The sequence below is a fragment of the Grammomys surdaster genome, unplaced genomic scaffold (assembly GCF_004785775.1).
Source record: "Grammomys surdaster isolate TR1022 unplaced genomic scaffold, NIH_TR_1.0 125979, whole genome shotgun sequence".
NCBI classification, from domain to species: Eukaryota; Metazoa; Chordata; class Mammalia; order Rodentia; family Muridae; genus Grammomys; species Grammomys surdaster.
The window spans coordinates 1,946,503-1,961,507 of record NW_021620795.1 but is presented as its reverse complement, the minus strand read 5'-3'; the positions used below and the strand labels follow the sequence as shown (position 1 = coordinate 1,961,507).

General features: G+C 42.5%; 1 protein-coding gene and 1 pseudogene across 1 annotated transcript in view; both read right to left on the bottom strand.

Annotated features, from left to right (window-relative positions):
* Nucleotides 1–15,005, bottom strand: part of Dnah12 (dynein axonemal heavy chain 12) — a 157,228-nt gene that overhangs the window by 70,836 nt on the left and 71,387 nt on the right. Inside the window, exons 34-41 of the mRNA XM_028754113.1 lie at nucleotides 13,932–14,051; nucleotides 12,589–12,777; nucleotides 10,025–10,176; nucleotides 8,923–9,061; nucleotides 7,610–7,776; nucleotides 6,418–6,655; nucleotides 4,531–5,231; nucleotides 3,634–4,075 (exon numbers count right to left, since the gene is read on the bottom strand). Of these exons, the coding sequence (XP_028609946.1) occupies nucleotides 3,634–4,075; nucleotides 4,531–5,231; nucleotides 6,418–6,655; nucleotides 7,610–7,776; nucleotides 8,923–9,061; nucleotides 10,025–10,176; nucleotides 12,589–12,777; nucleotides 13,932–14,051 (2,148 nt within the window). The remainder of the gene's footprint in view (nucleotides 1–3,633; nucleotides 4,076–4,530; nucleotides 5,232–6,417; nucleotides 6,656–7,609; nucleotides 7,777–8,922; nucleotides 9,062–10,024; nucleotides 10,177–12,588; nucleotides 12,778–13,931; nucleotides 14,052–15,005) is intronic.
* LOC114609688 lies at nucleotides 2,612–6,041 on the bottom strand (annotated as a pseudogene).

Here is a 15,005-nt window from a genome sequence, read left to right as displayed (position 1 = left end):
TTCTGGGGACTTTTCAGTGGGTATGTAAATGCTAGGGCCCTGAGAGGCAGGGTGGTTGGTTGTTGGTTGCTGGTTGCTGTTGGACGTGGTTGGTTTAGTAGTCATGTGCAAAGAAGAAACACGAAGAAGAAATTAGATATCCTAATGGTAAGGATCAAACTTGCCCCAAGGAACTGGACACTCCTAGTCAGTAGGAAGCAGTCTAACAATTATATCTCCCCCCTTTTCCTTCTATCTTTTTGCTCTCCTATCTAGTGTTAGGGGTTGAAATTGTGAAAGAAGAGGGGTGGAGAAAGGTGGAAGAAAAAAGAACCCACAAAGTAGTAAAAAAAAAAAAAAAAACCAGATACAGATAACATTTGAGAAAAATCTAAATTACTTTAGGTACAGTAAGTTTTTAAATTATGATAACAAAGGCACAAGTTGTGAAAGAAATAATTAAAAAAGAAGTCCTCATTAAAATAAAAACTTCTATTTGTGAAAGTCAATAAAGAATATAAGACATAGGCACACACACACACATATATATATATATACATATATATATATGTATGTATGTATGTATGTATGTATGTATGTATGTATGTATATATATATACTGGTTTTTACTTTGAAGGCCTGGCCTCCTGCTTCAGCCTCCTGAATGCTAGGATTACAGAAGTGTTTTGCTATGCTCTCCCCCAGCCTTGAGCAGGCCAGAGAGATCTTGTTTGCCACAGTGGACCTTAACAACCAAGGTAGAGTCATCCACCTTGGCTGCATATGCAACTTCCTACAGGAAGTTAGAACAGACTGCCTGCTGAGCTTGTGAATGTTAGTCTTTTTTTTTGGGGGGGGGGATAGTACTTGGTTTATTTATTAAAAAACAAAACCCAAAACTGGATGGGTCTTCTATACAAAATAAGATGCTTTTTGTTTTCAAGGGTTAAAAGCACTCTAAAAATTTAAGGTGGGAACATGGATGACACAAAGCTGCTTCTCCCAGAAACACATGAACAAATAAGCACAATAGATTTATTATATACAGAATTCAGGACCATGTTGGGCCCACAGAGCCCTGCACATCAAAGCTCCAATATGGCAGACACGAAGGATGGTCAGAGTATGTGTCAGCATTTGGGCACAGAAGTGATTTACAATTCAGACTCAGGTGCATAAAGTAGAACTCTCACTTCCATGTTAGAATACCAACAGAATTCAGCCACAAAGTAGACACACAGCAATCCAGCATACTGAGCTGCAGAACTCAGGGGCGACAGGTAGATAATCACAACACAGATATAACCCTCACATCTGGGGTTCAGCACATCTTCAGTTCCCAGTTGCCACAGGCACCTCAGCACCAAGGCGGTATCAATCTGCTTAACTCCTAGGAACTCAATGCCTGCAGCCTGGCCTCAACACTGGCCAGGCCCTTCTTTCTTCTGGGTAAAGGCAGAGTTGTAGAAAGCCATGCAGACTGCTGGTGTTATCATTTGTCACACACAGCTGGGCCTTGAGTCATACACAGCAGGTCTGGATAGGGTTTGTCCTCACTGTTTCCAGGGCTGGGGCTCACCATTATAGGTGGCTAAGCTGTTTGGGGACCAAGCCATCTCATGGTCTCACTACTTCACTATACACATATATCAAGAACAGTACAGTCAAAAGGAATATGTGGGATCACCTTTTAGAGCCACGATTAAAAGCAAATCTGTAGCTCTCATATGAAGGAGTTTATATGGACGTTAGAATCCCCCAACAACTAGATATTGGATGATCTGGGCTCAGCTGAGCTACAGAGCCAGCATCCCACACTAGACAGGGGGTGGTTGGTTAGCTATTTGCTAGCTGTTATGCTTTGAAATGTTTTCTAATTACAGGCCATGACTATAAAATACAGAGACAGACTCTGGCCAGGGACATGCTTGTCCTAGTGGCATCCCGACACAACACCTCAACCACATTAGCACTTCCAAGGTAGATAGCTGCTGCTATCTCCAGGTCTGAATATTTGCACTAGCAAATGGCAAACAGTTCCAGCCTCTGTCTCTGACCCTCACAGGGACAGTAAAAACCGAGTATTTACTCATCTACCATACATACTCTGAGACCACAGAGAATTGCAGTTAGGAACACCCTGCAAGATTGAATGACACTTTCAAAAAGTATTTCCTACAGCACTTTTAAAATAATTGACAAAAACATACAAAATTCACTATGTACCAGGACACATTCATTAAATAAAAATGTCATTTGAGGTTAGTGTACATATTTATACCAGGGGGACTGCATGGAAGGGACCAAATTTTTGCTTTTTAACTGTTAGGATCCCCTACTTTCACCCTAGGCTGCCTCACACACACAGGCATATACACATACAGGCACACACACAGGCGCACACACACACATACAGGCACACATACACACACACAGCCACACATAGGCAAAGGCACACACATAGTCACACATGCACAAAGGCACACACACACACAGCCACACATGCACAAAGGCACACACACACAGCCACACACACACAAAGGGACACACACAGACTGGCATGCACACATGCAAATCAGATAAGACACGGATACTGCTTCCCACAGCTATGTCAAGGGCCATAACATACCTGTCACAACTTGAGGCCTTTACTGCTCACTGTGGCACTGCCCCCATCCTCCATGGAAGTGTCACTGAATTTGCTGGCATCACTGCCCAAGATCTCCTGGTCCTGCTATTCCCTGTCAACTAACTCTGTGCCCATATCTCAGGTCGAGAACTTTGTCTCCAGAGTCAGAATTCTTTCTATCCTGCTGTCTCAGGGTCCCCTGAGCCTTCCAGCTTGGCCAGTTCCCAGTGTCCTTCATTAGCAAGTGTGGACTTCCAAATACAGGGCTGTGGGCCAGGCTGGGTCTCCCTGAAGGCAGAGAACACTGCTCTGGGGGTGGGGGTGGGGGAAGAGGCCAGCCCACTTGCCCCACCCAGGAATCATTCTTCCTGAAGTGGAAGCGTTGGGTGGAGAGGAAAGGCAGGCCCTTCCTGGGGTCTGAGTAAAGGCTGTGTGGGTCCCCAGCCTGTGGCACAGCACCCTTTTCCTTTTCACCCCGAAAAACACCCCTATCCACACTGTCTCTTGACCCGAGTTCAGCACCCATGGGGTGGACAGCCTGCTCTGGTGTGCAAAATCACTCCAAGGGAGGGTGAGGTCAGCCTGGGATCCAGGGTTGGGGGTTAGCAAGTTCTGACTGCCATAGTTCAGGTGAAAGGTTCCCCCGGAACTTCCAGCCTCGGCACCCACTTTGGGACAACTGGGCAGCTGACTGAACACACCTTCTGCCATTGCAGTCTGCATTCCCTATAGGCCATGGTCTTTGTGAACATTAGCTCTTTTCCTGCTTGGTGGAGATGCTTTGCCAGAACTGTTCCTGCTGGTATTCTTGGGTAGTGATGCCTCACTTCGGCCCAGAGCAGTGGTGAGGCAGGTGGCCTGCTCAGCACGGAGGGTGCCCCTCCCAGTCTGGCTCAAGAGGTTGGCTACCTGTACCCAAGCTCTCTCTAGGCCTCTCCCTCCTTCAGCCAGCTGAGAGGTTCCCCTGGCTTTTTGGCTCCTTGAGCACAATCCAGACTGTAACCCCAAGGTTGGCTCTTTCCTACAGGGCAGGGCATCTCCGGCTTGGCAGCGCCCCCTAGAGGTTCTGCGTTGTGTATAGACTCCTTGGCCTCTTCTACCAAAAACCTCCTGATCTCTAGCTCAATGTTGTCACCACTGTCCACTGCACTGTCCTCAGATGTGGGGCTGGAGGCAGAAGGAGGGTGGCCACTGGCTCCTGTGGACTTAGAGGGAGGAGCCCCTTCTGGACTTTTCTTCCTGGGGAGAATGGCAGGGGTTGAACCCTTGCCCCCTGTGCCACCCCACTTCACCCTCTCTGCCATGCTGCTGAAGGTACTTCCTGGGCTTCTTCTTGGGCTGTCTTTGAACTTGGGCAGACAGCGCCATAGTGCCTGCTGTCTGTGGTCTTTCCCGTCCCCTGGAAGGTTGCCCAGCTTCTTCCCACATGGAGTCTCTGCTGCCAAATCTGACCTTCTTACACGAAGCCTATGGGTCTCAGCACCTCTTCTTAAACTTGCGCTTGGATCTTAATAAGTCCTTGATGGCCATGTTCAGGTCCTTGTCACTGTCTAGAGAACTGTTCTTATGCTCAGAGCTCTCTTTCTCACAGGCCTTCCCAAGGACCCTGGAAGTGACAGGCTGGTCCTTGGTTTCAGCCTCTCCTCCTGGGGTCTCTGTGTGATTTTGCTCTGCCCGAGAGGGTCCCCCCGATCATGGCCAGGCTGAACTTTCTCTGGATGTGGCCAGCGTCCTGGGCACTTTCTCTACCCTCCCTTATTTCCTTGGGCACTGTAGAGCTGCCTCTATCTCTCCGTTTCCATTTGCAGCCCCGAGGGAGATCTGGTGTTTTAGTAAGAGGGGCTTTGGGGGGTGACAGGGTGGCCACTGGAGCCAGGCAAGGACAGTTGACCCTGGGCAGGCTGAGGACTTCCTACTTGTACCTTGAGGGCCAAAAAAATCTGGATCTCCTGCTTGATGCTGTCATCACTGTCAATGTTGCTGCTGTCACCTTCAGAGCAGGGAGGCATGGGTTGGGGACAGAAGAGTGTGTTCCTGGATGGAGCCTGTCACTGACTCCCATGGAGGCTGACAGGATGGTCTTGGAGACGCCCAGGATCACTTCTGTGCACATCAGTTTGGTGGATGTGTCTGCTAGGCGTGAGGCCTGGTACACAGCTTCACTCTTGGCAGTTGTGTGTCCTGGAGGTACAGAGGCTCTCGAATCTGTTAGGAGCTTGGAAAGGGGATCAGGGTGGAGGCCCCCCTGGGTGGTGTCCATAATCTTTGGAACTGCCAGCTTTTTCTTGCTAGGGAGTCTCCTGTGGACTTCAGGCAAGGCACTTGGCTGGGCACTGCCAGAGCTTCCCTCTTTCAGCTGGGCTCTCAGAGATGGGTCCCCACTGGCCTCCTTCCTGGTTTTCTCAGGCTGGTACAGCTGGATGGCCTCCTCAATGTCATCGTCACTGCTGGGGTCCAATGCCTGGTGCATGGGGGCTGGGCTCCTGATGCCCTCTCTGCACCTGGCAGGCATGTGTCTCCTCACTTCACCCCTGTTCTGTGCAGCCTCTGATCTGTGGGCGGTCAGCTTTGTGCTCACTGAGGTCTCGGGCTTTGTGGCGAGCTCAGGCTGGAAGTTTCTCGGCTGTTAACCTGGAAGGTTTTCGGAAGATGAGCTCCTTACAGGTTCCTATCAGAGCTGCCATTGCTGACGTTTCTTGGTCCCCTCTAAGTCTGGCAGGGCTCTTGTTTGGGTCTGATTCTTATCCATGGACCCATCACACTTTGGGTGTTCATGCTGTCTTTTTTCATTAAGAAACTGTTCTATTTCAGCTTGGATGCTCTGTTCAAAGGGGTCCTCGCTGCTCATGCTAGCTGGGGAGGTGGAGCTCTGGTCTTCACTGGCTCCCACAGGAACCTGAGCCAGAAGTGAGCTGTGAGGGACATGGGATGGGCAGGGTGTTGCTGTGGGCAGACTCTGGGATAGAGGGGGGCCCTTGGAACATAGGTTCAGAAGCCCCATCTTTTGCCTTCAGGTACTCTTGGATATCCTCCTCAATGTCTCAGTCCACAGAATCATCACTGTCAGAATCCAGCTCCAAGGGGCCATGTCTTCCAGCTTCATCTTTCTCCAGGGTGCTGCAGTTTGCAATAAGACCACAGGCAAGGAACTCTGGCTGCCCTTTGTACACAGCAGGCTTGGGGGCCAGCCTGGTGTTCTGGGACCTCTCTGCACGCTGGCCTCTTTGTGTGACAGTTCATGGGTCATGCCCAGGGCAGCCTCGTCTCTCTGCAGCATGCAGATGAACATCTGTACCCTTGCACTCACTGAAGCCCTGGACGTGTCCTCTTTAGACTCTGAAAAGTAGTCTGGAAAGCAGAAGCTCCTGGGCTGGCCAAAAGCCTCCTATCTGGATTGGAGCGCCACCACTGGAGGGGCGTTCATGAGAAACATCCTTGCAAGCAGGCTGGGTGCTGAGAGGCAGGGCTTATTAGTCAGCCTGTTTCACATCCAGCTGCTCTGTATATCTCTTAAATCTTCCAGGCTTCTTTGATGCCCTTCTGCCTCCAGAGATTGAAGAATACCTGCAAGGTTGGTTGAAAGTCTCAGGCGCAGGCTGATGTTCTGCAAGACTTCAGGGATGAGGTCTTCACTGTTCCACTTGCACTTCAAAGCTTCCTCCACCAGCTTTTAAAATCAGCTGTGAGGGCTGGACATGGTGGTGCACACTTTTAATCCAAGCACTGGGACAGCCTGGTCTATAGATAGTGAGCTAGCCAGGGCTCTATAGTGAGATCAAATTGTCTGCTCGTAGCTTACAAGAACAGACCCAGAGCTGGGCTTCTCTGCCAGTCTTAATGATTGTTGGCCCAACTATCTGGTCAATCTTGGGAGCTGTCATTCTGGGCCCGATCTGCACCTGCTGGAACGCAAGGCGCAACAAGTGGCAGGCACACTCGGGAGGCACATCCAGGGGGCCGTGACCCTCTTCTGTGTGACAGTGACCAGCTGACCAGCCGTGGCCTGCATCACGAAGCTGAACAGCTGCCAGCCCTGTGCCCCGAGTCCTGGGAGGCCCCGATCCGGAGAGTGGAATCCGGAAATCACAGGCACTCGCTGAAGGCTGCTAGCAGAATACTGATCTCCAGGCAGCTAAGATTAGCGTCTTAGTCTCAAGCCCACACCCACAGTGACACACCTACTCCAACAAGGCTGCACTTCCTAATAGTGCTACTCACTGGAGACAGGCTTTGGAGGGCATTGCAGAAACACAATATCTTCTGTTGTGCTTCCCAGTTATAAGCTTTACCTTCCATGAATCCCCCACCATGATGTATTGACTTGTCACAAGCCCCAAAACAAGAAGGCCAGACAACTGTGAGTTGAAACTCATAAAACTCGTGAGTCAACATAAACTTTTTCCTTTGTATGTTGATTGTCTCAGCTATTTGTTAGTTCAACAGACCTTTACTAACATAGTGATATTATGGGAAAGGTTAAACTGTAGAAATCCTACAAGGATCATTGGTTGTTAGGGGCTTGGTGAGTGTCAGAAGTGGAAAACTGCACAGAGTGTAAAGCCGTAGAAAATTCTCTATATGTCATCAAAATTATGAATGAATAACATTGTACATTTTCAAAACTCATAGGTCGTATAAAACAAAAAGCAAGCCCTATACCAAGAACTCATATTTACAATGGTGTGTTGATTCATGCTTAGTAACTGGAAGACACCTGCCATCTGCTGAGGAGGGTGATGAGCAAGGTGATGCATTTGTGAGGGCAAAAGATATATGAAAGAAATCTCTGCACTCTCCCAGGATTTATTATGAATCTGAAACTCATCTATAAACAGTCTTAGAAGATATAGAAGAAATCCTTCCACATTTTCTATATATACAATCTGACCAATAATCACTTTCTGTAAATAACTTGGAAAATATATCATTTTGCTTTGAAAAACTAAAATAGAGAACAAGATAATGACTTTAGCATGGCTTATTAAGACTTAAAGTATTTACCAGTGTCCACAGTCAAAAAACTGCCGTAATAACTCAATAGGAGGTTGGGCTCCATATTTCTCCAGTGAAGGCATGTTCATATCATCTATAAACACTACACACTTCTTTCCCATAGGAGGTCCAAATACTCCCTTGCGCCTTTTGTCCAATCTAGCCATAATGATGTTCTAAAAAATTTTTAAAAAGACAGAGGCATATTACATATGATAGTATTACAATCTTGGTGTTATTATCATTGTTTAAGTCAATATCGAGACAGTATCCATGGGCTAGCAGTAGTAACTACCATTTGTTTAATTAGTCAATAACTTAACATAAAAATAGTTAACATCAGAAAAATAACTGGAAGAATCTTTGAAAAGAAATAATGTTATATGTATATTTGTTATGAGTTACTCTTACTTGATACTAAATTTTAAACTCAGCATCATTTCAAATGACATCTGTTGAAAATCTCCTCTTCACTTAGAATCATAACAGGTATGTACATGCCGGGCTTGCACTACATGTAATGTCTGTATGTATGATTCTACAGTACTTTTCACACTGGACACCCCTTTACCTAAGACTTAAAAGCATTAATTTTTCCAACCATTGTTGTATTTTATATCCAACATAAATGGGTATGCTTTTTTACATTTCTGAATTTTGTGTGTGTGGGTTGTTTGTTGCTTTTTGTTTGTTTTGGTTTGGTTTGTTTTGGCTTGGTTTTTTGAGACACGGTTTCTCTGTGTATCCTTGGATATCCTAGAACTCACTCTGTAGACCAAGCTGGCCTCAAATTTGGAGATCTATTTGTCTATGCCTCACAAGTGCTGCATGTGCTATCACCCGGCACTCTGTCTCCCATATTTCTAATGTTCTTTAAAAAAAAAAACAACTTACTTGTCCATTGTAAAACTGAATACCAAAATAAATTCTTGTACTTAAAATTCTACAGTTTTGTAACTTTGCAAGACTTTGAAGTTAAGACAAATCTATTGGCTGAAAAGAACAGAGCTGGACCAGTCCTGTGAGTAGCAAGTGCCCCTAAAGGCCATACAGAAGAGTATAGAAAGGACAAGTGAATATTCTCTTATGTCCACCCATTACCCTGTGTACACACAGAGTGTCTCTTACACTTCCTTCTTCAATTAAATCAATTGTTGCTTCTCAGGCCAAAAACAAAAAAGTGACAAATCTTAATTAAATGCTAATTATGCATATTAAGTGCTAACTATGCATGTTTAACACAGAGCTTTAAATACTTTAATATTTATCAAATAAGATAAAGTATAACAATTACAAACCCAATTTTCTGGCTTTATACTGACCTGAACCTGATTGGCACTGGTCCGAGCAGAGAAATTAACATAGAAAGGAAAGTACTTTTCCTTTTCCAAGTGATTCATTAGTTTATCCTTCACATACACTGACTTTCCAGTACCAGTGGGACCCACAAAAAGCAGCGGCCTTTGTGAAAACAATAAATAGCATAATTCAAAATGGAAGAAAGTATAAAAGAATTTTTATGGAAAAAAAACTCAAATATATATTTTTAAAATTTTAAATAGTAGTCCAGTCATTTTTTTCTAATACTCCACGCTCTTATAATTGTGCTTGAAAGATCAGTAAAGGGTGGGCCAAGGAGATGGCTCAGCAAGTCAAAGCACCTGCCATGCAAGCCTGACGGTCTGAGCTTGGATCTCTAGAACATCAGACCTGCTAGCTTGTGTCTATGATCTCAATACTACTATGGCATGGGAAGCAGAGACAGGAGAATTCTCCACAAGTTCACTGTCCTACTAGCCTGGAGGCACCTAACCTGTATGTAAAATATATAAACTTGTGGTGTGTGTGTGTGTGTGGATGCACACTTGTGTGTAAGTGTGTATCAATGTATAAACAGGCACAGGCATAATGCATGTACGGAGCTCAGGTGATAACTTGGTGGTATCCTAGGCATTTCCTCCTTTTGTTTGAGGCAGGGTTCTTCCCTGAAAGTTTGTCAAGAAGGCTAGTCTAGCTGGCCCACATGCCTGTCTCTGTCTCCCATCTCGCTATGGCTGTGATTGCAAGTGTGCACCATGATTCTGGCTGTATACCAACCATTGTTTTTTATATGGAGTCTGGTTCCACATGCTTATGAAATAAGGATTTTACTGACTGAGTATAAAGCTTTTAATAATAACACTGCAAGTGATTTTTGGTGACTTAAGAGGAAATGAACTATTCTGTTAAAATCTTGGAGTAATAAAAAAGCTGAATTCTAGATTTCCGAATAACAGTAGATGTCATTTAAAACATGTTCATTAGCTCCCAGACATTGTCTCAGTTGCCTGAAACTCAATGACCTCAAAGTTTACTTTACAAAATGCTGCCATTTTTATTAGAATGGTACTGCTACATTTAGAATTCATGTTTAGAGTTTCTTACTTTGCATAGGTAATACTCAAATCCATTAGGAAAGTATATCTAATAGTGTCCATTGTAGGGACTATAATATCTTGAATCTTGGTACGTTTGTCTTCTAAATCAGAACTTTTAATCAATTCATTCCAATGGAGCCAGCGACCTCGGTTTCTTAACTATAAGAGAATATGTTTAAAATCCTGTAACTATACACTTGTTACATCTGAAAGAATCTTTTCAACACTTATACCATTTGCCTTTTAAATCTTGAGCCTTAGATAAAACTTAGATTCTATAACACACAATGAGTTTTTACCAATTGACAAAGAAAAGTTATAGTTGAAAGGACAAAAACATATAGTTTATAGAAGAATAAATCCAAATGGGCAACAGGCAACTGCTTAGTAAACTACCTGCAACTTGAGATAACATGGAGAGGCCATGCACTCACAACCAGAGCCTGTACTACTGGATCATTAGCACTGGAAAAGGGACTTACTATGGTTTTGAAAGGTATGTTTTATTAAAAATTCTAAATCAGGGAGACATGGCTCAGTGAATAAGACCACCGGCTGTTCTTCCAGAGGACCGAGATTCATTTTCCAGAACTCGAATGTTGGATCACAACTGTAACTCCAGGGAATCTGATGCCCTCTTTTGACTTCTGTAGACACCAAGCATGCACATACTATGCACACATTCATGAATGCAAAACACAAATACACATATAAATTTTAAAATATTGTAAATGAACCCCCAAAATAAAAACTTTAGTCTTTTCCTCTTTTATAATGAAATATCATAATAATTCACATAAAATACAAGCATTATCTTAAGTCATAAAGCAGATTAATAGATAAGCATGAATGTACTACTCAATTAATACAATTAATTTTTAATGCTAATTCAAAGAATATAAAAGTTAGTCTATCATAATTTGAAGAATATAAATATCAGTTTATCTTAAACTAAACAAACCTAGAGTTTATGTCCTTTAGTTTTTGAGATAGCCCTACTATGTAGACCAGGCTGGCCTTGAACTCAGAGATCCACTTGCCTCTGTCTTCTGAGTGCTGGAGTAAAAGGCGTGCACCACCACACCTGGCTGAATTTATATCCTCTTAATATCTAATCATCCCTAAATGTCTTTAATATGGTCTTTTGTATATACTGAGTATTTCAAAGTCACTCTAGTGTAACTTAAGTTACAACTTTCTAGATTTTGGTTTTCTATCTTTCATGTTTTTTGAAGTAAATGAGCAATACTCTAAGTAAAAATAAAACATCATTTGAGACCTCTGTATTTGTTTGCCATCTTGTTTTTTCATCTAGGCCACTGTTCAGCCAACATAAGCAGCAGATTGTACTAACAATTACAGTCTTGAGGTTCTTTTGAACTACTGGCTCAGTGTGCTACTGTCTGGAGTTTTCTCATCAGTAACGTCCTCAACCATTGTTTGTCTCTCCTGATTAGTCTTCTTCCCCTTGTTGAGCCCAGATCTCCTATCAAAGTATAAGAGTTAACTCCTGGCAGCATAGCAGGAGTCTAGCACCTGCTCCAGCATTATAGCTGGCACTAAGAACGTTTTTCCTGTGTCCTATCAGGCAAGCAGGTGCCACAGCATGGGCAGTTTTGGGGAATCTCTCCTGTACTTCCACTGTGGGACACACAGGGCAGAACTCAGATATTCAAGCTTGTGTGCCAAGTATTTTTACTCATTGGCATCTCATTGGCATATTAACTCATTTTTTAAAAACTTTTAGAGTGATACTAAAGTTTTACAGACATGTATTTTTGAGCTAAACGTTTTATTAGATTAAGAAAATGACACCAGGTGTGGTTGCACGCCTTTAATCCCAGCACTTGGGAGGCAGAGGCAGGTGGATTTCTGAGTTTGAGGCCAGCCTGGTCTACAAAGTGAGCTCCAGAACAGCCATGGCTACACAGAGAAACCCTGTCTTGAATAACAAAACAAAAACAAACAAAAATATAGATTAAGATAAAGAATAGTTCTCAACTTCCACTTTCTCTTTCTCAGTGACAATTACCTACTTAAACTGGATTTTGATATTTACTTTCAGTTTTCTAGCATGTTTGTGCTACTGAGATATTCACTGTTTAGAGATTATTTTACTGATTTTCTACTATAACTAATAAAGATAAACTTTCTGTTCAAATTCTTAAAATTCTGTGTTTGTAGGTGAATGAGTTAGTTCTCCACTGCAGATTGGGTTTGAGTTCTGCCTCAAGATTTCTGTAATTTAGGTAGAATTATAACCAAGGCTCTACTTAAATCTTATAGCTGTAAAATAAAATTTGCATGAATAAGATGACTGGTGAAATGCTTTCTGTTTTAAAGAAGGCTTTGATGAATTATTTCCGACTGGAAAAGTGCCCTAGAATTGCACATGACATCATAAGATACAACAAGAACAAGTTCTACAAAGAAAAGAGATGGGACTAAGCATCTCTCCATGGGAGTCCTAACCCTCTGATGAAAACCCAGATGCTGTGCATGCTGGCGCTGTGCGGGCTGACCCAGGGTTTGTGGTTCACATTTTATGTCAGTACACGTTGGAGGTCATACCTCATACATGTAGTCATAGACTAGGCCCTTCTCATCAAATGGGCATTCCCATTTACTGATAGAGACTGGCATTGGGGCATCTTCATTTTTTCCTGTTACAATTACTCGTAGGAAATTATCAAAAGCAAGACGACCATCTGTATCACAACTTGCTCCAATTGACCAAATCAAAGAGAATATAAAAGTGGCCTGTTGGTGAAAAAGACGATAGTGATTACTTTTTAAAGAAAATTTAGGAGAAACAACTAAAATTCAATATATTAAGACCTGTTTAAAATACTTGAAAAGGTCATGCAGAGACAAAAAATAAAACTGAGTATAGATAAATCATATAAAGAACTGTTTCTTTGGCAATAGTGATAAAAAACTTAAATACCTACACAAATGGCCTAGGGATATCTATTTAATTTATCCTCAAATAAATTTCTACCAGTGAAAATGATATATGTATAAAATATTGGTTAAATTATTATTTCTTCAACAGGCGCTCTGGTTATTTAGAGTATGCTACACACACTGATGTATATATGGCTTTTAAGAGTGATGTAACTAAGCCGGGCGGTGGTGGCTCACGCCTTTAATCCCAGCACTTGGGAGGCAGAGGCAGGCAGATTTCTGAGTTCGAGGCCAGCCTGGGCTACACAGAGAAACCCTGTCACGAAAAAACAAAAAAAAAAAAGAAAAAGAAAAAGAAAGAAAAAGAAAGAGAGATGTAACTATCATGCTGACAGAAAATTCAAGATGGACAGCAAGTGAGATGCAAATTAGTGCATATAGTATATTGACACATAAAATATACACACAGGAAAGAATGTATGTGTAAAATATTATTTCAGGGCTATGTGAAGCACTAGCAAGAGTTGCCTTGAGGGTGGCTGGGGGACTGGTTTGAAGGGAAAATATCCCTTTTGCCTTTTGAATTGTATTCAATGCATATGCTTTTTTTTTGGTTTCTGCCTGTATTTACCTATCTGGTTGGATACCTTCTCCCAGTCTTTCATAGATAATTTCTATGCTGTCCATACTCCCACTTAGCACTAAGACAAAAATCAATTACCCTAAAGCAAGTGAGTTTAATACTGTACCACCTCATCAAGGGACTATCTCCATACGGTATTTCATAAAGACTAGCACAGTTTGAGTCTACTCTGGCATATTTTATTTTCTTTAAAGTTGTTTTTAGAATCAAAATACCAGGTTGGGCCAACTTAATGTCCTTAGCTATTCTTTAGTGATCACTAGAACCTGCTCTGGATCTTATAAAGGCCTTTCTGAATATGAACATTATTTTCTATAACCATACTTTATTTTGCATTTAAAACCACTTTCAATATAAAACCAACCATAGTCCAGACACGAATGTGCTTGCTACTGGGTTCATGCTCCACCACGGAACAGAGCAGTGTTTCAATGAGGCGGGTGAGTGCCACAACTGCGTTGATGTTGCTTGTAGGAATCAGCTCCTGCAAAGGGAAAGCAATAAAATGTTTTTTAAAAATTATCCATCTTACTTGGAGAAGAAATTAAAGTAAATATTTCATTTAATAAAAATGAATAAGAACATATACAGTATTGGTGTATTTTAAAATAACATTTAAACTTACAGAAAATAAACTGTAGGCACAATAAAAGCATTTCTCAGAAATTTTTAGCTTAGTTTAGCGGATAACAGAATTATATGTGATGTATTCTTATCCTCAGTCCTCTGACAAGTGGTAAGCTGGCATACAAGAGAATGAATGATGTCCTAAGAGTAGCAAAAATGAAGCCTCTGACAGCCATCCATTCAGTTATTTGTCCTATGCTGATGAAAGACAAATTATATATTCACACAGTCACAGAGCAAGGTGGGTTAAGTAGAAATAAGAGTCATGATCCCTGAAAAGGAGCAACTCTTTAAGACAAAACAGTGAGGTAATTATATAAAGGAGCCAGTCTCAGAAGAGAGATGTTGCTATAGCACTTGGTGTAGAAAAAAGCCCAGAAATTAGTTCCAGAGACCCTGGGGAAAAATAAATGACGAAAACCTTCCCAGAGAAGAAGAAGATCAACTGAATTTTCAAGGAAAATAAATTAATAGGAGCGGGGAGAATGTGTAAGGTAGGAGAGTTATAAAACAGACACAAGTAGATACAGACTACTCAGGAGATTCTGCAGGATGTAGAGGCAGGGTGACAACATAGGCTGCAATAAAGTTCATTACAGAAAGAAGCCTCCAAAGAAGGGTTTTAAAGTAGGGAATAAACAGGATGGGTGAGTGTTTACAATCGTCACTCTAAACCAAGTGCACTTGAGAACTGGCCACACATAGAAAACACAACAGCTGTGAAAAGAAAACCCACTACCTGTTACCTGGAATGATGCAGCTTATTTTGTATTATTTACTTCTATAGTATTAGGGATTTAAAACTGATGTA